This window comes from Lissotriton helveticus, chromosome 10 (assembly GCF_964261635.1).
Source record: "Lissotriton helveticus chromosome 10, aLisHel1.1, whole genome shotgun sequence".
Classification (NCBI taxonomy): Eukaryota; Metazoa; Chordata; class Amphibia; order Caudata; family Salamandridae; genus Lissotriton; species Lissotriton helveticus.
In genome coordinates, this window is record NC_136071.1 from 868,267,882 (window position 1) to 868,290,819 (window position 22,938).

At 44.8% G+C, this 22,938-nt stretch overlaps 1 protein-coding gene across 1 annotated transcript in view; it reads right to left on the minus strand.

The window, feature by feature from the left end:
- DNAH11 (dynein axonemal heavy chain 11) overlaps window positions 1-22,938 on the minus strand; it is a 3,642,058-nt gene that overhangs the window by 1,659,989 nt on the left and 1,959,131 nt on the right. The window contains exon 45 of the mRNA XM_078663510.1: window positions 404-535. Coding sequence (XP_078519636.1) covers window positions 404-535 — 132 coding nt within the window. The remainder of the gene's footprint in view (window positions 1-403; window positions 536-22,938) is intronic.

The window sequence follows — 22,938 nt, forward strand, 5'->3', positions numbered from 1 at the left end:
ACCAATTCCTCTTGTAAGAATCCACTTTACATACCCCAAAATGTAGATGTACCGGCTCATAGTCCTGTGTGGGGTGTTTCTAGAAGAAACGCCTCTACTGTTTTCTAAATCAATAAATGAAATATAATATTCTACAAATCAAAATATGTATTTGTAAAAATACAATTCCTGCCAGATTTAAAAACTATTGTAAAATAGAAATGCAGCATTGCCTTCCATGTATTTTACTTCCTATGTAATGTATTGCATCATTTACAAAGAATAAATATGCACTACTAAAGCAGTTTCCTCAGGGTTATTTACAAATGTTCCATTAAAAAAATGAATACATTTTAAAGTTGCATCAGTTTGTTTAAACATTTGTGTTTTGTGCAGGTGAAAATATTAATATGCATAAACGTACCTGATCTTGAAAAAGTGCTCCACCAAAAGCCCAAATGCATGCAAATACAAAGTATTGCTCATAAATCTCTCTTGAAGAATCAGGAGACACATTCTCAGGAATAAGTATACACTCCAAAAGAGAACAAAGAGTCTGGAAATGCAACAACACCGTTATGAGAACAAGTACTTCTTTTAAACCAATTTAGCCAAAATGAAACCAATCACTTGCCATTTTTGGAGCTTGCATGGTGGACATAAATTACAAAATATATAAAAACAAGTCAAACAAAACGAAGTAAAGAGGCCAGACATGTTCAAATACTATGGGGCTAGATCAATCAATACTCAATATTATAAACTGGAATCTAATGTTTAGTTTCACCCCATGAATGCTGCAAAGGAGGCTGTTTATCAAATATCCTGGATTAAGCCTGGTTGATAGGTGTCAGATTATTTAATAGGAATAACCTTTACAGTCAGGTCACCCTTCCACAAAGGGTTGCTCTTATGAGCCCTACCAGGTTCTTTGGGTGACGTCCAATCCTCCCAATCTGTGCAGGTGTCCACGCACTTGCCAAAAAACTGCTGTCCTGAATTTGACAATCAATTTAGTTACAATCCATTTCCAGTTTTCACATAGGCATTGTGGTCCTTGAGGTCTCTCACTCTGTCAAAATAAGGAAGGCAATCAAGAGGTGGGAACCTGATTGCTTACACCTGGCTCACTCAAAACAACATGGTACCTCCTGGCAGCTGCCTTTCAGAATTGCGCTGTTGGAGAGAAAGATTCTTGTTTGATGAAGGACCTGTTTTCTGCTTGAATCACAGCTCTGCCTCACTGCTTGTATGATCCTATGTTTCCTAGTTTAGTAAATAATTATAGTAGCTATTCAAAGTGATTTTGTTATGAATTCCTGTGCAGGCCTAGCTTTCCCAGTTTCTGCCTGTTCCCTGTGCAAGCAGCGAACTATCAGCTCATTTCTGCTCCCACTGTCAACTAGAAACAATTCATTTGTTAGGTTTCACCTGAACAGCGCTTGCTCTGTGCCTTTGAAATCTAATGGATTTAATATATCTTAAAAGGGGCTTACGTCCGGCCTTTGCTTCTTATTTGGCCGTGTGCTTGGCACATCCCTTTTCTTTCATTTCCATTGGCTGTAGCATAGTATTTTCTTTTTGACTGTGCTTCTCTTATCAGTATTCCTTGCCCCAATTACTCATGCTCATCCACTTTTATGGCTGGAACCTCTTTATTAGGATAATGCTGGGATCTGAATCCTTTTAAATAATGTTTGTGTACTTATCCTGATGCATTTGAAAAAATTATTGTGTGGTAGCACGAACGGCTAAATTTCTTTGGTTCTTCAATACTTTCATTCATTCACTGGGCCTTTAAATAACTTTCCCTGGCTGCATGCATTTGTTCCCGTGCTGACATCAGACTCCTATTCAAAAATGATTCTGCACTTTTGCCGATGCATTGGAAGAATAATAATTTTTCTTCACTTTCTGGAATTGGCTTCATGCATTTGTTTGCATACCTAAGCTGATCTTCATTGTTTGTCTAAAATATAAGCTACATGATTTAGGATTGTTTTTGGGATCCGACTCCTTTTAACTCATCTTTGTATTCTTTATAAAACATATTTTACTATTTGTATTTATTATAAATACTTTCCAAACCATTTACAACATTAAAACGCACTTCTACCATAGGGGATTAACAAAACTTCATTTTATATCGCAAAACTCCTTCGGTTACAACTTTTAGCCAGTAATTTAATTTGCCCAACTTTAACATATTTTAATCAGCCGTGCTTCACACTATTTAAAGGCCATTAACTGTCGAGCCGTTGGTAACTTGAAAGCAACATGATAACATCTGTTACAGGAAAAAGTCGGCCACATTCTAACTCTTGTAAAAATGCTTCGGTTGCTCTTTGAGGATGGAAAATAATATTTACTGCCCATTTACTGTTGAGACGTTCTTAACTACAAAACAACACTATATCATCTCTTCCCAGGAAAAATGCGCCCACATTCTAACACTTGAAACAAGGCTTTGTGTTCTCCTTAAGGGGAAAAAAAAATTGCCGATCTTCGTTGTTTGTACAACAATTTCCTCCATGTAATCTTATCCTTTAAGCACATATTTGTACTGAGCTTCAAAGATATATGATTGCAGACTGTTTTGGGGCTGCGACTTATTTTAAATAATCTTTGTGTTCTTTATAGAACACATGGATACATGTATTTGTTTAGCCTACACTCTCTTTAGTGCATTGCTTTGTTTCAGCACGCATTTGAAAGGTGGTGGCAAGCTCCAAAAGTTTTTCTGCCACATATTTAATTTGTTAAGCACCCTTGTGAGAGCATACATTTGAAGAATGATTAACTGTAGTATTATTTATTGAGATTATATAGCACAATGATTCACCAAGCTACAGTTTACAACAAAAAAACAGTATATTAATCCCATAGGTGAAACCTAATGCATTTACCATTTCTTGTTTATACTAGAAGGCAGGTGGGCATTTGCTTTAGCCGGTTGCATGTGAGTGAGTCACTTCCTGATCTGGCTTGTTTTTGTCATTCTTGTGTCCTTCTATGTTGAAAATACTAGTGGATTTTATGTTCATATTGTATTAAGTCATTTTCTGCAGCTCCTTGCCCTTCCCCAGTTAGCAATTCTGTATTCCTGGGACTCTATTACAAACAACACTTCACCTGTGTGTGGCCAAGTTCACCTTTACCTGTGATGTGCTAGACAGAGACTGGGACTTTGCACCCTATTTCAATGGGCATGAACTTGAACCCGTACCCGTACCGAGAGCAGCACGTTAGTGAAACACACACCAGCTGTTTGAAGCCATTGGTCCATATTTCACTGCAGGTAACAAAAATGCTTAAAAATGTGGCAAAGGCACTCTTCCAGGTGGGTGCAGTGACTGACTACACACACCTGCCTGGGATTCTGGGCAAATCACGTAATCTCCCCGTGCCTAACAAAAAAATGAATGTGTGACCTCATGTAAAGTAACTGGTGCTATGTAAAGCGCTCTGATACCCGATTCGGATTCGGGCCAAGTAGGCGCTATATAAAACTCAGCAAAAAATTGCTTGATGCCTTTCATCCTCTGTGTAGGGGAAAAGTGTCATTCTTATACAAGTATTGAGCATTGTTCATATTACTGCACATGTCCAAGAGTCTACAATTCAATGAATATCTCAGGCATTTATCTCTGAAAATGACTTGAACAGTATATCCAATCAGATACTCAAGAACCTATGGACTCATTGCAGTTGACTGAACCCAAAAAGGGGTATCCCTAACAGATTTAGTTCTAATATTGTCTATTTCCTTTTAACAGAGTACTGCACCTCGATCTCAGATTCACGTCCTGCACTTTAAAAGATCATGTCTTCAGCTTTGTGCCATGTCTGCCCTGCTCTGTTTTTCTCAGCTTCTTTCCAGAATTGGAGTCGTAACAGCCAGCGTTCGAGAAGGTTTGTCAGTAATATTTAGCTTTCTTTGCCGTAGCAGACGATAAACTTAGCATCTTTTTGGTTTCATTAGCTAAACTTGCTGTGCATCTGGTAGGTCGATTTACTTAGCACTAATGTAGTGGCCTCTCAACTTCGCAGTTCCTAGCCTATGTATGTGACCTAAAGGTAGAGTCGAAGAGAGTTACAATATATGAGGGTTCAGTTATTAAATGTTTATTAATTGAGAGCAAACACTTAGTTCATAGTTAGAACTTGTCAACACATCACTCACCATCAAAGGATCTGTGGAATACAAATGGGAGTCTCATACAAATGTACTACAAACCATCTGGTTACATTAAGCATAACTACAAACAGTTCACTTGTACAATTTATCATGCTCGCATGATGCACAACATATATCCTTCTTTCACAATGTGTTGTGCAATGCCCTGTTATGCTGTTCACTAAATACACTACTATCACAATAGAGACCATGTATTCTTCTGTTGTGAGGGTTACTGTAGGTCAACTTTCCACACAGACACCGTTTACTTCCTCATCACAATGTGTACGGTGTACATTTGAGTAATGAGGAGTACCAAATTACCTTTTGACAAAAAAGTTTATGCAAAATGTTTTCTGTAATGTTTTATCTATCTGTATGTTTACCCAAGTTACACTTCTTTGTCAACCAGTGTAAATTATTGTTGGAATTCTTTCTGCAGTGTTACCCCAGAGTTTTGCCCTCTGTTGCTGAACCTGTTTTTTTGCTGACCCTAGGACTCTGTGCTCTTTGCCCCGGCTAATCAGAGGTAAAGTGCTTCCACTCTCCTTTTCAAATATGTTAAATTGGTATACACCTGATTAGCACCTTAACTTTACTTCTAGGTCCCTATTGTGCGGTATTACCTGTCCCCAGGGCCCAATAATAAAATGTCAACAGTGGTCTGCAGCACTCATTTTGCAACCTACTATAGTAGCACTGTAAAACACGTATCCCAGCCTGCCACTGCATCCTGGATGTGCAGTTTAGACTGTCATTTTCACCTGGGCAAACAAACCTTTTGCCAGGCCTCATTTTTACTTTTTAGATACTTCTAACTCACCCCAATGATAGACCCTAAATGTCCAAAGGGCAGGGTGCAGGATATTTAAAAAGTGGATAATGTAGATTTAGTGTTTTGTGGCAGTGAATCGCCCTGGTTTGTATTTCACTACGGCAAGGCTGGCTCTATCATAGGCTTAACAGTGATTTATACTATTACATTTAATACATGCGCGATTCAGTTTGGAAGTATCTAGACAAACCGTTCAAGGACTATCTTAATAGTAATTTAAAATACAACTTAATGACAAAAATGAATTTAAATTACTACTTTGAAAATTAATTTTGCCTAAAACCAAAAGGCTTTCTTGCCAGTGTCCAGCTGTCAAGCTCCCTTCAGCTCCCCTTCAGTGAGATGTGAATTTCGTCCAAAGAATGACAAAGGGCCTGTTTGTGGGGGGATCTTCCCCTGACAGAATAGCCTGAGATCTGTTCCTATTCCCCTTCTTGAGCTTTAAAGTAGACCTACCATGTCACTAGTAGATGCAGCTCACACCTAGGCCTGCCCCTCCATTGTCTCCCTAGTCACACTAGCACCAAATCCAGTGGGAGTAGAGAAATTGACCCAAACTAGCCTGTAGATCCAGCTACAGGCTAGCACAAATCGGACCCCACATACTTATTCACATAACACTTCTGAACCTGTGGCGATCTGCTCTTTGAAACCTTAAGACTGTATCTGCTTCCTTTGAACCCAGGACCCCAAAAGTGACTAAAACGGTCAAGATCAAGATTTCCCCATAAAAGTTTCAAAGCCTGAAGGTAAATTATCGACCGAGTTAAACCTGGTCCCTGTATATGACTGGCAAACCACCACAATCAACCTTAACTTTTGACTTAGACCTTGTGTAGCTTGACTAGATAACCGCAGTTGGTGTTTGCTTTTTGGTGCTATTTTTAATGCAAAATGTAAAAAGGAATGTCTCTGTTTCTACATACTGGATCTTGGTATTTTTGGTGTCATTTTATTTAATAAGCTTTACTCGATTTTTTTAATTGGTTTGGGATTGATGTTGTCTTGTGTTTTCACTTTATTACTGTATGAGTATAGTAGAAATACTTTACATCTTGCCATTAATTTAAGCCTAACTGCTTTAAGGCCAAGCTATAAGAAGGTTAAGCACAGGTTTATTTTGTGACACTTGATTATTATTTGAAGTGGGTCCGCATCCTCTTCAATTAATATTCCAATTTCTTACACTTATTATAGTCCAAACTACTATACACATCTCTTCAACAAAGAGGAACACATATGCCTGATATTTTAGTGTACAACTTACTGTGTCAATGCAGAGCATATCACCCTCTGTCACAATGTACATCATATATGACTCTGTGATTGAGGATTCTAGGACTCTCATTTTAGAAGAGAGTATATGTTTCACATTTAAACAAAGTTTGTAGCATATCCGTCTGTCACAATGTGCACAGTACTTCCATCAACCACAATCTTTACCATAAACTATCACAAGTTATGCCACTAATACTCACTACAATATTACATACCCCAGCTTGCTAAAATGTGTAATACATATGCCCTTTCTCATGGGGAACAGAACAAGTCTCTATCACAATGGTCACCAAATGCCCATCTATCCCAGCATACGTTATACTCTCATTCCCAAACGTACTAAATACCCCCAGTAAAAAGTGTAACATATAACTCTAATTACAATGTGAAATGTGTGCCCCTTTCATCATATGTACTTAATACCATAGGAGGATCATTATAATGCAGACTATATACCAAAGAGCATAATCTGTAGTGTACTCGGTTGTACAGTCGAGTATTGTCAAGTGTAGTGCCATTATGTGTAGTGCTGTACAGTGGAGGAGAGGAGAGTGTTGTAAAGTCTATTGTCATCGAGTAGAGTATTGTAGAGTGGATTGGAGTAGAGTAAAGGGTAGTGGAATAGCATACAGTGTAGTAAAGTGTTATATAGTGTAGTGGAATGGTGTCATATTGTGGAGGCAATTATCGAGTGGAGCAGCGAGTTGAACAGTGGACTGGTGTGTCAGAGTAGAGTGTTTTAGAGTGTAGTAGGGTAAAGCAGAGTGTCATAGAGTGGATTTCAGTGGAGTGACGTAGAGAACAGTGGAGGAGAGTGTAGTAGATTGGAGCGCTGTGTCACATAGTGGACAGGCGTATTGAAGAGAGGAGTGGAGTGGCATGTCTTCTAGTGTCACGCAGTGTAGTACAGTGATGTAGAATGGATTGGCGAAGAATGGAGTCTAGTGTCAGAGTGGCTTTAAGTGTAGTACAGTGTTGTAGAGTGGAGTTGCATAGAGTGGAGAAGAATGTCAGACAGTGGAGCAACGTAGAGTGGAGTACAGTACAGTGCATAGAGTGGGGTAAAGTGTAGTAGAGTGGAGAATAGTGCAGTGGATTACACTGAAGTTGCGTAGTGGATAGTGGAGTAAAGTGTCAGAGTGGAGTGGCATGTTGTAGTCTATAGTGGAGTGGCATAGCATACAGTCAAGTAAAGTGTCATAAATTGGAGTACTAGTCAAGTAGAGTGAAGTGGTGTATGGCACTGTACAGTGTTGTAGAGTGTGGTAGAGTGTATTGGCATACAGTGTCATAGAGTACAATGGCATGGAGTGAAGTAGCGTACAGTGGATAAGTGGAGTACTATGTAAAGGAGTTGAGTAAAGTAAGGAGGAGTGACATAAACAGATGCGTTCAGTGTTGTATAGTGGGCTAGAGCAGCATGGATGTGAAAAGAGTGTTGTACAGGGGCATACAGTATAGCACAGTGTTGTACAGTGGAGAATACAAATATAGACTGAAGTAAAGTGTTGGAGAGTGAAATACAGAGGAGTAGAGAGGAACTACTTAGAATGCAGTAGTGTATCAAACAGTGAAGCTGTGAAGAGTGTACTGTTGTACAGTAACGTAGAGTGAGGTAAAGTCTAGTACAGTAGAGACGAATGGAGTGGTGGAATGTATTGTGGAGTAAAATAGATTAGAGTGTATTGACGTGTGTTTGAGTAGAATGACATGGAGTGTATTGGCATAGCATAGATAGTAAACTGTTATAAATTAGAGTGGTGTCTCATACAGTAGAGTAGAGTGCAGTGTGTTAGAGAGTATAGAAAAGTGTATTATAGCGGAATAGAGTGTTGTACAAAAGAATGTACGGGCATACACTGCAGGAAAGTTGAATAGTTGTGGTTACAGGGATGGAGCGGAGTGTCGAAGAATGCAAGAAAGTGTAATAGACCTTTAAAGAGCGAAGTTATGTAGAGTGCAGGAGAGTGTTCTACATTGGAGTGGCATTGAGTGGAGTGGTGTACTCTATTGTGGCATAGAGTGGATTACAGTACAGTGGAGTAGCGTACAGTGAAATAGCGTGTAGCAGAGTTTCTGAAGAGTGCAATGTAATAGCGCAAAGTGTAGTAGTGTACAGTCGAGTGGCGTAGAACGGGGTAGGGTATAATGTATTAGCATTGAGTGGAGTACATTAAAGTGGCGTAGTGTTGAGTTTAATAAACTGCAATAAATTGAAGGGGCATCTCACGATGGAGTGGAATGCTGTGTTGTACAGTGCAGGAAACTGTCATAGAGTGGAGCAGTGTTGTATAATAGAGTGCAAAGTCAGAGTCGGGTACAAATTTGGACAGTGGAGTGTATGGGGATAGGGTGGAGTATAGTCTAGTAGAATGGCGTAGCGTGTAGTAAAGTTTTTGTGAAGTGAAGTTCTACAGAGTGCAGGAGAGTACACTGGAGTGGTATACAGTGGAATAGCGTACATTGAAGTGTTACAGAGTGGTATACAGTGGAGTGACGTACAGTAGAGTGGTGCAGACTGAAGTGTTGTACATTGGAGTGTTGTAGAGTATGGTAGCGTATAGTGTAGTAGTGTAAAATGGAGTGGTGTGGACTGGCTTACAGTGGGGTGGGGTAGAGTGTAATAGCATACAGTGAAGGGACGTACAGTAGAGTGACATCCAATAGAATATCGCAGAATAGAGTGGTGTACAGAGGAGTAGGGTAGAGTGGAATACCATACAATAGAATGGTGAAGATTGAAGTGATAGTGTCCAGTGGAGTGGCGTAGAGGGGAGTGGGGTAGAATGGAGTGGCATAGAGTGTAGAGGCATACACTGGAGTCCAGTGGAGTAGCGTATAGTGGAGTAGCATTGTTAAAAACGGGATTCCTGGATGGCTGAATTATGCACTCAGGACAGGCAGGAACCACCACTCTTTTCAGGGTAAGCTAGATACAGAATAAGATAGCCTGTGCTCATTCTCTGGTAGCTTGCCACAAAGCAGTCAGGCTTATCTACAAAGCAATGCGTACAGTATTTATGCAACACACACAGTCACACAATGAACACACCACAAAAAGACTCCACACAGGTTAAGAAAACTAGGGAACATTATCTGAGCAAAATGAGTTCAAAATGACAAAAATCCATTCTGTAGCAGTCGGGATATGAATTTGTAAAGATTACATCAAAAGTTGTGCGCAGAAGTCACTTGGGGTCAAAAGGTTACTTGAGGTTTTGAGAGACGGGCACAAATCCAAAGCTCGGGTCAACCGCAATCAATGGCAGGTCAGCTACAGGACCCAGACAGGTCCCGCTAAATAAATACCTTGAGTGGAGCAAGATTCAAAGTCAAGAGCCTATTGCGTCATGGTCGAGCTGCACAAAGAGGTCCTGCATCATTATCAAACTTTGTTGAAGTGAGTGCAATGCGTCATGGTTGAGCTGTGCAGAACGTCTTCATTGAGATGCCCAGGCTGTGAAACCACTGTAGTCGAACATCCTCTGCTTCAAGCAGTCAATACAGTGCATCCGTTTTTCATGCAGAGGCCTAGAGCTTGGAGGAGCCACCTCAGGCAAGGGTAGGACTTAAAGAAGGCAAAGTCCAGCAGCACCAGCAGAATTGTAGGAAGACTTTTGTGTCCCTGAGACTTCAGAAAACAGTTGGGAAGCCATCAAGTCCTTGTATATCACTTGGAGGGAAGGCAGAGTCATTCCAGCAGAGTCAGGGAGCAGCATGCAGCAGGGCAACAAGCAGAAAAACAGTCCTTCCAGAAACGCAGTCAAGTTGAGTCCTTTAAGCCGAGCAGCAGTTCCTCTGACAGAGGTTCAGTTTAAGATCCAGATGTTTCTGATCTCAGTGGGTCAGAGACCCAGTACTTAAACAAAAAAGTGCCCTTGATGTAGTGGGTGACTTTAAAGGAACTCTCTGAAGTGCACAAGGATATCTTTCAACCCAGTACTGTCTGCTGGGCTAATCCTGGGGGTAAATCAGTGCTTTGTGTGTGGTCAGGACACTACTTATTGAAGTGCAAGTGTCAGTCCCTCCCATTCCTCCCTGCACAGGATGACCCATCAGAATGCAGATGACTACAGATGAGAGCTCAGAATGCAGATGAACCTCACCTTCCTGTGTTCGTGGCTGTCTAGAGGGAATGTACACAGTGTAGCGCCCACCGAACCCAGACATGTATTGGAAACAGGCTGTCAGGCACAAAGAGTAATGTTAATTGCAACTTCACCAGTAAGGAAAGTGTATCATTACCATCCCAACCATATTAGACATGAAAAAGCTACTCCTCCCTGATCAGGAATTACAGATTAAAATTGTATTAAGGAATTTCCAAAGCTGGCTTTTGAGAGGGGTAGGCCTCACAGTAGTGAATACCAAAATAGGCTGTTTGTTACTACCAGGACATGCAAAACAAAAAACTAGATCTCCTACATTTTACATATATAGCACCCTGCACTTAGGGCTACCTAGAGCCTACATTATATGTAAAAAAAAAAGGGGAGTTAAAGGCTTGGCAAGTACTTTTAAATGCCTAGTGGAAGTAAACTACACATACTGGCACTGCAATGGCAGCTTGAGGAAAGTTTGAAAGACTATTTATTTATTTTAGAATTTTTTTACATTTTATTTTAATATCATTTATAATGCGCGTGGCTACTCAAGAGTGTCCAGGTGCGGAAGCCAAATGATGGGGGGAAGGAACTGGACAAAGCGACACATTTATGCAAACAGCCAAGTTTTTAACAATTTCCTGAACAACCTTGGGTTAGTAGTGTTCTGTAGTGTGTAAGGCAGAGCGTTCCAGGCTTGAGCCACCTTGAAAGAGAGAGAGCTGCCCTCCACTCGTACCAAACGGAACCGAGGGATCACTGCCAACCGCTGAGAGGCTGAACGCAACAGTCCCTGTGGCACATAGAAGCTGAAGCAATTCCCCAAATACAGTGGACCCAAGCCATGGAGGGCTGCATGGTTCAGGCTGAGTGCCTTGAATTTGACCCATTGGGCCACGGGAAGACAATGTAGGTCCAGCAAATATTGCTTCACACTAGTTCTTCCGGAGATGTTTAGCAGAACTCTGGCTGCCACATTTTGTACAACTTGCAGCTTCCTCAGCTGGAAGTCTGGCAGCCCTATATACAGTGCGTTGGCATAGTCTAGGTGCGAAAGAATCAGTGCACGTGTGACCATTTCCTTAGCGGCCCTGGGTAGCAACGGCAGAAACTTCCTGAGAATCTTCAGTGTTCAAAACACTGTCTGGCCAGTTTCTTTATTTGTGTGGAGAACCTAAGGTCCTCATCAAACCAGACACCTAGCTTTTTCACAGGCTTACCCACAGAGCTAGGCAGAGGGCAGTTCGTCGGCCAGAGGGCTTCCCTAAACTGCAGGGCAAAAGACTCATACAAAAGAACCTCTGACTCCTCTTCATTATACTTCAGCTGGGCCAGAGCTATCCATTCAAAAACAGCCATAAGACAGGCTTTGGCCTGGACAGGATATACATCTGCCTCCCTCCAAGTTAAGAGGAGCTGGGTGTCATCCGCAAAAGCAATGATCGTCACTTTCAGTTCCTCTGCAAGATGAATCAATGGGGTGATGTAAATATTAAACAGCAGAGGTCTCAGGGTAGATCCCTGCGGTACTCCTGTGGACACCTTTTGCGGGACAGAAGAGGAGGGAGGGAGCCTTACTTGCTGTGATCGATCTTCTAGGAATGACTTGAGCCAATTCCATGCTCGGCTTGAAATACCGATATTGGTGCGGTGAGCAAGAAGCTAGGAGTGTGGTACCGTGTCGAAGGCGGCAGAGATGTCCAATAGAATCAGATTCGCTCTGCCACTAGGGTCCAAACACTCCCTGATTGCTTCAGACATCTCCACCAGAGCTGTTTTGGTGCTATAAGTAGCTCTAAACCCTGATTGGGCTGGGTGCAAAAGGCCAGATGTTTCTACAAAATTGGACAGCTGTTTGAACACCGCTTTCTCACACACTTTTGCTATGGCAGGCAAAAGAGATATGGGACGGAAGCTAGCTGGAGAAGATATGTCCAGTGCTGGCTTTTTAACTAAGGGAAGTAGTTTGGCCTGCTTCTATTCCAAGGGTACAATAGCTGTTTGAAGGGACATAATATTCAGGGTATTAACCTCAGGATTAACTACCTCCCCCATGGCAGCCAGCAGCCTGGCAGGACAGGGGTCCACAAGAGTTCCCGATTTTAGCGAATTGACAATGGTCAGTGAATCCTGGAGAGTAATCATAGAAAATTCTGCTAAAGAGGGAGATGAACTAGATAGACATAAACTGGGTCCAGAGATAATTGTAGAAGGAAGCCCTGTCTGGCCTATACTTCCTTGTCCCAGGCTGGCATGAATCATCTGGATTTTATCAATGAAAAACCTAGACTGTTTTTCAAACCATGTGTCAGAGGTAGGAAGAGTAATGTGCTCGGCACATGGGGAGACGAAACTCTGAACAATTGAAAAAAATTCTTTGGCGTTATTTTTGGACTGAAAAAAGCACTCCGCAAAATGATGACTTTTAGCTATACCGAGCAGTGTAGTAAGCTTTCTGAGCCGTTCAAAGAGCAATTTTAGCGAGGGGGCACTAAGCCACCCTCCAGCTTCTTTCCAACTTTTTACAATGCTGCTTTTTCTCTTTAAGCTCACTAGAGAACCAGGGTTTTGAGTGAGACGTTCTGGCTCACTTATGAGCGAGGGGAAGGGATAATGAAGCCACTGCCTGCGAGATCCAGTTCGAAGAATTCTCCAGAGCTCCACCTAGATCTTTTGCGACAGGAGGCCGCACCTCGAGCAAGGCCAAACTCAAGGCAGAAGGTTCTATTCTATGAGACGGCCTGCTCTGAGAGAGGCTACTAGCTGATTTGGACATCAGAATGGTGCATGAAAATTGGATCAGAAAATGGTCCGACCAAGTTACCTGCAGAGGTTCTTTAACACATAGCGAGAAGTTAGAACAGACCGGATCTAGGCTGTGACCCCCTCGGTGCGATGATGAGCTAATCCACTGGGAGAGCTCGGCTAGACTCAGTAAGTCACAAAGCTCCCTGGTATCACTCGCCTCCACTTGATCCAAGTGGGTATTGAAATCCCCAAGAAGTAAGAAGTTAGAAAATCGAAGGGCCCTGGGAACAATCACCTCGTCTAAGGCTTTCAGGAATGGTCCGGCAGGCCCGGGAGGCCTATTGACCAAAATGCCTCCCAGCGTAAAGTGTGGCGAGATAATGATGGAAAAATCAAGAGCCCCTCCATCCCAAATTCCTGAAACCTTGCCACGGTGAAGAGTCCACTTGTCCCTAAAAATTACAGCAGTACCTCCACCTCTACCATCCTCAAGATCTGCCCTGGAGATTCATACCCTCTCAGAATGGCTTATTCAATAGCCGGTTTTGAGTACTCATTAAGCCACGCTTTTGTTATAAAAAAATAAGTTCAGGTGGTCGTCATAGAGAAGTTCCCAAATGTCCTGGGTATGTTTGACCAATGAACGAGCATTAATCAGGGTGGCCTGAAAGCAATGACTCTTAGTGGTAGCTCTAGATAGGTGAGCAGAACAAGCTACTTCCACCTCTTTGGGACACAGACCAAAGTTAAAGTTCTCACACATCCTACCATCATTATCCAAACCACTCCATGAGGTGGAGCACTTATCCCCATGCTTATCAAGCACTAACAGTTCAGCGCAACTGTACATGTAACGGGGTCTATGTGCATCCAGCGTGAAACGGGCAGCATGGCTAGCGCTAGCCGTTTCCGGGATGCTGATGAGCGCAGACAGGCGTGCCTTAGGTGTGCCTGTGGCGCATCAGCGCCACGTGCATATTTCAGTGCAGACCCCCCAAAACAACTAAACAGTGCCATGCCTAAGATGGCGGCCTTGATTGTCCACCTTAGGATTTTCCCGAAGGGTAGCTCGAGCCACTCCTATAAAGTGCGGTAGTGCCGTTAGTAATTGCAAATATAAATTCAATTTTAAACGTGTACTAATTCAGTTTAAATATTTAAAACATTCAATTAAATTTTAAATTCAGGGCAAAACAGGGGATAAAATACAGGAAAGTGCTTCAAGCAGCCTTTTAAATAAAGTGCAGAGTGTAGCAAAACACAAACTGACACTCGTAACTACCAGCACCTAATGGCCCACTACTACTTCTGTGGGTGGCACAGTAAGCGCTGCAAAGTCACTAGTGGCATTTAATTTACATGCCCTGGGTATATGCTATACCACTTTACAAGGGACTTACAAGTAAATTAAATATGTCAAACAGGTGTAAACCAATGATATCATCTTTAGAGGAGAGATCGCATGCACTTTAGCACTGGTCAGCAGTGGCAGAGGAGGAGGAAGGCAAAAAGTGTTGGGTGAGTCTTCAGAGAGGGCCATGCCCCCCCCCCCCCAGGCTAAAGCCAGGTTAGCCTAATCAATTACTTGATGGACTTCCGTGCTTAGGGTGATGGGACATGGACAATGGGCCACTACTGCAGGGCACTTGTCACTTCCTTTCTGAACCCAGTTGAATCCTTGTGCTAAAACATGGGGAATCTTTTGCCTTACCCGTGGACCCCATCTGTGCAGCACCCAACTTTAACTTGCTCCAAGATGCATCCCAGTGGGCAGATAGTACCACTATGGCCAACAAAAATGATGTGGCCCATTCCACCCCTTGGGTCTGACTTCTGTTACCAACCAAAGGAATACTCTGTACATAAGCATAGCAGCCAACAGAAGATACCGACAGCTGTCAGTGTCTAGAGCCAGGCCCCAAGCCATCCAGGGGTCTCTGTCCTCGTTGGTTTCTCAGAGTGGGGTGCTGCAGCCCTAGGTTCTTCGTACTCTTTCTCTACTCCACCTCTCACCAGTTCAGAGAAGGTATCCTGCAACTGGTCCTTCAACCCAGGGTATGTACTCTTAATCTGGACAGGACTCAGGGGTGAGTCCCTCCTTCCCATGACGCTGCCACTTGGGCTTCTGTATCCTCCTCTGTGGAGTGGTACTGCCAGAAAGCTTAACTGTCAGGGCACTCGTGGCAGCCGCACTGCTCGATTCTCCCATCAGTTCAGGTGTGCTAACCTGCAACTAGTCCTCCTGCCCAGGGTCTGTACCCTTAGCATGAATATGTGTCTGGCAAACCAGGATAGGATTTCCAGGGGAGTACACTTACCCCTCCAAGAAAAACACACTCAGCACTTGTGGGCAACAGCCTGTGTGGCGCGGGTTTCCCCGATGCCTGTCTATGGGACCTAAGATGGAGCCCCCAGGCCAGAATTGGCATCACCAGTGTCAGTATTGAGGTGCTCAGATCTCAGAGCTGACAACCCTTGATACTCTAGTCCTCCCACGGTGGACTATCTCCTCCTCTTACTCATCCATCTGGGCTTTTGCCCCCTCCTCTGTGGAATGGTACTGCCAGAAACCAGAACTGATTGAACACTTGTGGCACTTACACCTCCCCCTCCAAGTTCTCAGGACACTGCAGGGTCCTCCTCAGTGGATTGTCTCCCAGCACAGACTACACTTCCCTGCAGGTGAACCCTCTGGGAACTATCCAGGCTCTGGGGCTTGGAATAGGGCACCCCGGGTCTTTACTCACTCCACCTCTCTTTCTACTCTGACATGGGACATGGGACCCTTGACCCCCGCTCACTATACTGGGACCGCCGAGTTTACTGTGAACCTCCCCCAACCTTGGTTGGGGGAACAAGAGTAAATCCCATTTGGATCTCTCCCAAATGCCTTTTCAGACACTCTGGTACTCACTTAGAGGTCTGCCTCATTTTCAAATTGCCTGGGGTCAGAGAACTCACACTCAACAAGGTGTTGGCATTCCCATGGAAAACAATAACTGAAAAAATTATTCTCTGGCAAACAAATTGTGCAGCCCTTCAAAAGTGTTCATACCATCCTACCCTTCTCCCAACCATCCAGTGTTCTGCAGAAGTACTACACAAAATACTCCCATGTCTGGTTAGGCAGTTTGTGAATGCCTCTCAACCTACACCAGAGGTCTTCAAACTCGGTTTGTGCTCCCCTCAGGTGATCCCAGGGGGGGTGGGGGCAGGACTTGGCCAAAATAATCCTAATGCTGATAACAGTGCTTTGTTTCAGCTAAACAAAATGAGCGGCAGTAATCAGCTCTGTAATGGGCCATAACTAACATCTTTTGTCATTTATATCCTGGCTGGAGGAAGGTGTCAAAAGGAAAGGGACTCTAAATATTCTACAAAACTTCCACCTCCATTTCTAATAATCGCACTGTGGATAACCTATACTATATATTGTCCTGCCTGACCAGAATAGTATGTTTGGCAAGCATGTATTTAATTGCATTTTTAAAACAATAGCAGAACTCAACTGCAATGTTTAAATAAATCGAGGCATAATTAAACATTGGCAGTTTAATCAAATAATAGAAAAAATATTTGAGGGGGGGGGCCCGTGATTTTTCTTCCCACTGGGGGGCATGGGAATAAAACGTTTGAAGACCACTGACCTACACTCTTGTGGGGTGAATTCATACTTCTTATCCAGGGCCTCCTTCATGGGGGTACACCTCAACCTGTCCTCTTAAATGGCCAGTAGGGTATCCCTCTCACCACCAGGAATAGGATTCTTTATGCCAGCTCCCCAATACTCCTCGGGGATCCTGTGCACCTCTAGAGCTACCTTGTATGCCTGAATCAACTAGTGTATGCCACTCCCCTCCTTAAGACTTGGCACCAAGTCTTTGGCTATGTGAGGTGTTTCTTCAGTATTGAATACAGTAGTTTGCTGCCACCAATATTGTTGTTGCTGGACCCTATCTAAGGGGCTCTGATTTCCAGTTCCTTGAGACTCAGTTCATGAGCCCACAAAGCCTTTCTCTCTTCCATGGCTCTTTGAGTCTCAGTTGCTTCCATGGCAAGCTTATCTCTGGGTACTGCCCTTCCAAATACATGTAGGCTCATGCTTGAGGTCCAGACTGTTGGAACCTTTCTTTACAGGTATCCCTCTCCTTGCAGAAGCTCTTCTGATTCCTCATACCGCAAGATGGCAGGTAGTTGAGATCCATTGGGATTCTGTCAAGGTTTCACTGGTGCAACAACAGAGTCCCAAGTCGATGAAGTCAATTTAGAAAAATTACCAATTTGAGAGAATAGAAGAATTTGAATTCACAATGATATTTGTATAGATTTGTCGTGAAGAATGAGTTACTATGGTATTGCAAAAACACGTCCTGTCCTATTTATGCTTTTCTCTGGGCCCTTCTGGTTGCCTAATATTGTATTTTATTGTACTCGTTTTGCCCCCATTGTACATCACAACGCCCAACTGTTTTACGATGCCATCACCCTCCACGCACTCAACACCGGACGAGAACACATATGCTACCGGGCCACCCTGAAGCGCACCCAAGGACCCTTCACCTGCCGGAACTGTAGCTTCACCAGCATCCACCCCGCCAAACCTCCACCCAGGAAAGAACCCATATACCTCAGATGCATCCTCCTCAACACCCGCTCCGCCCGCAAACACATCGTTGAACTCTGGGACCTTCTTGACTCAACGTCCCCAGACGTCGCTTTCCTGACAGAGGCCTGGCTTAACTCCGCTTCAGCGCCCGACATCGCCATAGCCATCCCGGACAGCTACAAGATCACCCGCAGGGATCGTGCCAACGGAGTAGGAATCGCCATCGTCCACAAGAACACCTTCAGAGTATCGACCAACACCGATGACACCCTCAGCACGGCCGAACACCTGCACTTCCAGTTCCACACCGATCCCAACACCACCCTCAGAGGAACCCTCATCTACAGACCCCCTGGACGCCGACCACAGTTCAGCAACTCCATCGCCAACTCCATCAGCACACACACCCTCGTCTTCACGGACTACATCCTCCCCGGGGACCTGAACTTCCACCTCGAGAACAACAACACCAACTCCAATACCTTGATCGGCAAGCTCAGACTCAGACAGCTCGTGGCAAAACCCACCCAGGCCGCCGGCCACACGCTTGACCCCATCTTCTCCGCAAACCCCCTCGTCTCCTTCAGCCACACCACCAAACCCCACTGGACCGACCCTCACTGCATCCACTTCACCTTCAGGAAACCCACCACACACCGCCGCACCCAACAGATGCCTCGTCGCTGCTAGAGCAAAATCACCAAAGACCAGCTATCCACCACCCTCGCCCAGAGCCGAACCGCTTACCCCACCGACCCCGAAACCGCCACCCGCAGCTTCAGACAGTGGATCAATGACTGCGCCAACACCCTCGCCCCGCTCAAGAAACCCTCAAACAGCCACTCCAGCAAGAAAGCCACCTGGTTCACTGTAGACCTCCAGGCCTCCATACGAACGTGCCGAAAACTGGAGAAAAACTGGTTCTGCGAACGAACACCGAACAGCCAGAAGCACAGTGGCTGTGATACATCAGGATAGGATGGATCATGAATGCTTGTTTAAAAAGGCATGCTCTGCACCGTGCTTCTGAACTCCAAATATCCGGCAATCCTCGCCCCTCGGACTGGACCGCATTGTCGCCCAGCTTATAACTCTCCAATACGGCTCTATGGTGAGCTTGCCCATGTAGTATCTTCGCTTTTGCACCGCGCCAACGCGGTTTACTAAATTTCCCAAACGGACCACCAGCATTGAAGAATCTGTCCTTTACCCTCAAGGCAGTTTATTATACTCAGGCATGTAATCATACCTCATACCGTCCTGATGAGGATCCCATTATCCTTCTAAAAGGGATCAAAAACGTCGTCAACCTATGAAACATATTTACACGTTAAACCGTTGCGTTAAAACCAGTGCAAATATTGTTTATGAAAAGCTTGTTATTTAACATCATTGATTTTAAGCCTCCTCTGTCTTTCGCCTGAAATACTAAATGTCCAAATGTAATTGTCTTTTGTTTGTGTGTAGGACGTAGGGCTGTGTCCCACTCAATTTCTTTGCATGCTCTTGTATATGTCTCACATTTCATTGATTTATTAAATTGTGTGTTCGGCTGGACATCCTGCAATATAGTACTGATCCTAGTCTATATTTATTATTGTGTTATAATGTTTCTTAAGGACCGTTATCTATAATATAAAGTTGACACCCAGGGTCCTTATTTACCTTGCGGGTTCCCTTGTTCACCATAAAGCAGTCAACAGAGAAACACTAGCCCTTATCCTCCTGGACCTGTCAGCCGCCTTAGACACGGTCTGCCACTGCACACTACGAACACGCCTACACGACGCCTGGATCCAAGAGAAGGCCCTGTACTGGACCACATCCTTCCTCTCCGGCAGAACACAGAGCATCCGCCTCCCCCCTTCCGCTCCAATACCACAAGATCATCTGCGGCGTACCCCAGGGCTCATCCCTCAGCCCGACGCTGTTCAACATCTACATGACACCCCATGCCCACGTCGCCCGACAGCACGACCTCAACATCATCTCCTACGCCGATGACACCCAGCTGATTCTCTCCCTCACCAAAGACCCTCACACCGCCAAAAACAACCTCCATGAAGGAATGAAGGCCGTCGCCGAAGGGATGAGCAACAGTGACTGAAGCTGAACTCAGACAAGACGGAGGTCCTCATCCTCGGATCCACCCCTTCAGCCTGGGACGACTCCTGGAGGCCGACCACACTAGGAACAGCCCCGACACCCACCGACCACGCATGCAACCTAGGGGTCATCCTCGACTCCACCCTCTCCATGACTAAGCAGGTCAATGCCGTCTCCTCCTCCTGCTTCAACACCCTCCGCATGCTCCGCAGGATCTACAAATGGATCCGAAACGAGAAGAACGGTCACCCAGGCCCTCGTCACCAGCAGGTTGGACTACGGAAACGCTCTCTACGCAGGATCTTCGGCCAAACTCCTGAGACGGCTGCAACGCATCAAGAACGCCTCTGCACGTCTGATCCTCGACATCCCCCGCCGCAGCCACATCACACCCCACCGGAGAGACCTGCACTGGCTCCCCGTCAACAAGAGGATAACCTTCAAGCTCCTCATCCACGCACATAAAGCACTCCACAACACCGGACCAGCATAGCTCAACAGACGACTCAGCTTCTACACTCCCTCCCGCTAGCTCCGCTCCGCCGGACTCGCCCTCGTCACTGTCCCCTGCATCCAAAGAATGACTGCTGCAGATCTTTCTTCCACCTCGCTGCCCAGACCTGGAACACCCTCCCCACCCACCTACGGCAGACCCAAGACCTGCTGGCCTTAGGAAGACTCCTCAAGACCTTGCTTTTTGAACAGTAGCAGCACCACCCCTCCCCCAGTGCCTTGAGACTCTCACGGTTAAGTAGTGCGCTCTACAAGTGATATGCTTGATTGATTGATTTATTGATCCTCACCACTGATCACCAATGTTAGAAATGCGTTTCCTGGTTGGCTGAAGTATGCACCCAGGCAAGGCAGGTTCCACCACTCTAGTCAGGGAAAGCCAGTTACATAATAAGATAACCTGTGCTCACCCTCGGTAGCTTGGCAAAAGCTGTCAGGTTTATCTACAAAGGCAATGTATACATTATTTGTCCAACACACACTCAGTAAGATAATATATACACCACAAAAAGACTCCACACAGGCTAAGAAAATAGAAAATATTTATCTGTGCAAAATGAAAACAAAATGTCAAAAATTCAATCAGTAGAAGTCGAGATATGAATTTTTGAAGATTAAATAGAAAATAGTGTTTACAAGTCACTAGCAGTCAAAAGGTTACTTGAGGTTGCTAGGGACTGGTAAAAACCTAACATTTTAGGCTGACCATGAACAGCGGCAGGTCGACTACAAGACACAGATAGGTCCCGCTGAAGAAATACCTTGGCTGGAGCAAGATTTGACATAGAGAGTTTACTGCATCATAGTCGAGCCTCGCAAAGGAGGTCCCACATTGTTGTCTAGTTTTTTTAAGTGAATGCAATGTGTCGTCATCAAGTCATGGAGAGCTTCTTCGTGGAACTGCTGTGATCAGGCATTTGAATCTGGGCCACATGAGTGGATCACCTGCCCCGTACGCTATCAAACCATGCCTCCGTCCTAGTGGAGCTCACTTTGCCACTCGCAGCCCCTGAGCCTTCACTTAGCGTTTGTCATCCCGGGGTATTCGGGAGACACAGTGTTCTGTGACGAGGTATGCACCAATATCATGAATTACATCAACAACAAGGAATCGGTGTCTTCCCCGTTGACCTATTGGGAGGCTTTCAAAGTACTTATTCGGGGTATATGTGTTGTGAAACAATCAGGCATCCGCAGGGTGATACACAGGCAACTCACTAGGCGGGAATGTGATCTAGGCTCCCTAGAATACTATGCCTCCAAAAGCACTGCCTCCATGGCTAGAATTCAGGCAAAAATAACTGAGGTGAGGAGGAGGCCGCACACAAGACAAGATATCTAACCTGCGAGGCAGTGGTGCATTGGTAAGAGGAGGGATAACACCCCAGCAAGACACTAGCTGGCATGATCTGGAAATCCTGGGCCTCTCACTATTAGATGGAACTCCTAGATGAAAGACATTAGTGCCAGCCCGTTCCTATGAGCTCTTGCAAACAATGATCTCCTTCAATTCAAAGCTTTATGCAGCAATGCTGGTCCATGACTCTGAGGAGCAGGCTGCGTACCTAGACTCCATGCAGCGGCTCTGGCTGGGCCGCGCCCACTGGCCTTATCTGGACTCTCTACTCATGGATGAGGAGTTTGTGCAAGTCATTCAGAGCCTCCCAGGTGATAAGGCACCCAGGCTGGATGGACTAACCACCTCCTTCTATAAGGAATTTGCTCCCATTCTAGCTCCTCATTTACTAGCAATGTATAACAAATCTCTGGATATTGCGGAACTACCAACACCCTTGTGAAAAGCAGTCATAGTGTCACTTTTCAAAATGGATAAGCCTGTGGACTGATTTGACTCCTACCAGCCGCTGTCCATGATCAGTGTGGACAATAAAATATCACTAACACGCTAGCTAATCACCTCCCCCTGTGATGCTTACTATAGTGTGACCAGATCAATCTGGATTTATCCCGAACCGGTCCGCTTCGCACAACATTGGTCCCAATGCACACCCGAGACCTTCAACTCGCCAATGTACTTTTGGATGCCATGAAGGCATTTGATTGCTTTGAATGGTCGTACCTCTTTCTCCTACTTGCACGACTTGCTCTTAGTCCTCGCTTTATTCACCAGATCCAGCTCCTCTATACATCCCCCACTGCCCGTATCCGGCTCAATGGAATGTTGTCTGAATCCTTCCCAATCACTCGCACAACAAGCCAAGGGTGCCCACTATCTCCAATCTTATTTGGTGCTGCGATGCAGACCCTTGCAGCCAGGCTGCAGCAGCACCATGCACACATCCGCATTGGCTTCACAACTAGAGGCCTGATGGTGTCAATGTATGTAGACTTGAGGTGGGTCGAGGTAACAAAGTTGCACTATGCGGAATTCTGTGGACTGCAAAAAACCTCAGTGGAATTCCAGGGATATTCACTCCGCCCTAGTTGTGACAGAGGATGTCTTGCATCACGCCTCGCTGTTATCAGTGAGTGCAGAGGCCGGTGAGGTTCTTTTCCATGCAACTTTCAGATTTGTGACTCACTCTCTTATGGCTCACCACACCTTTAGGGAAGGTAGCATGCTACCTCCATG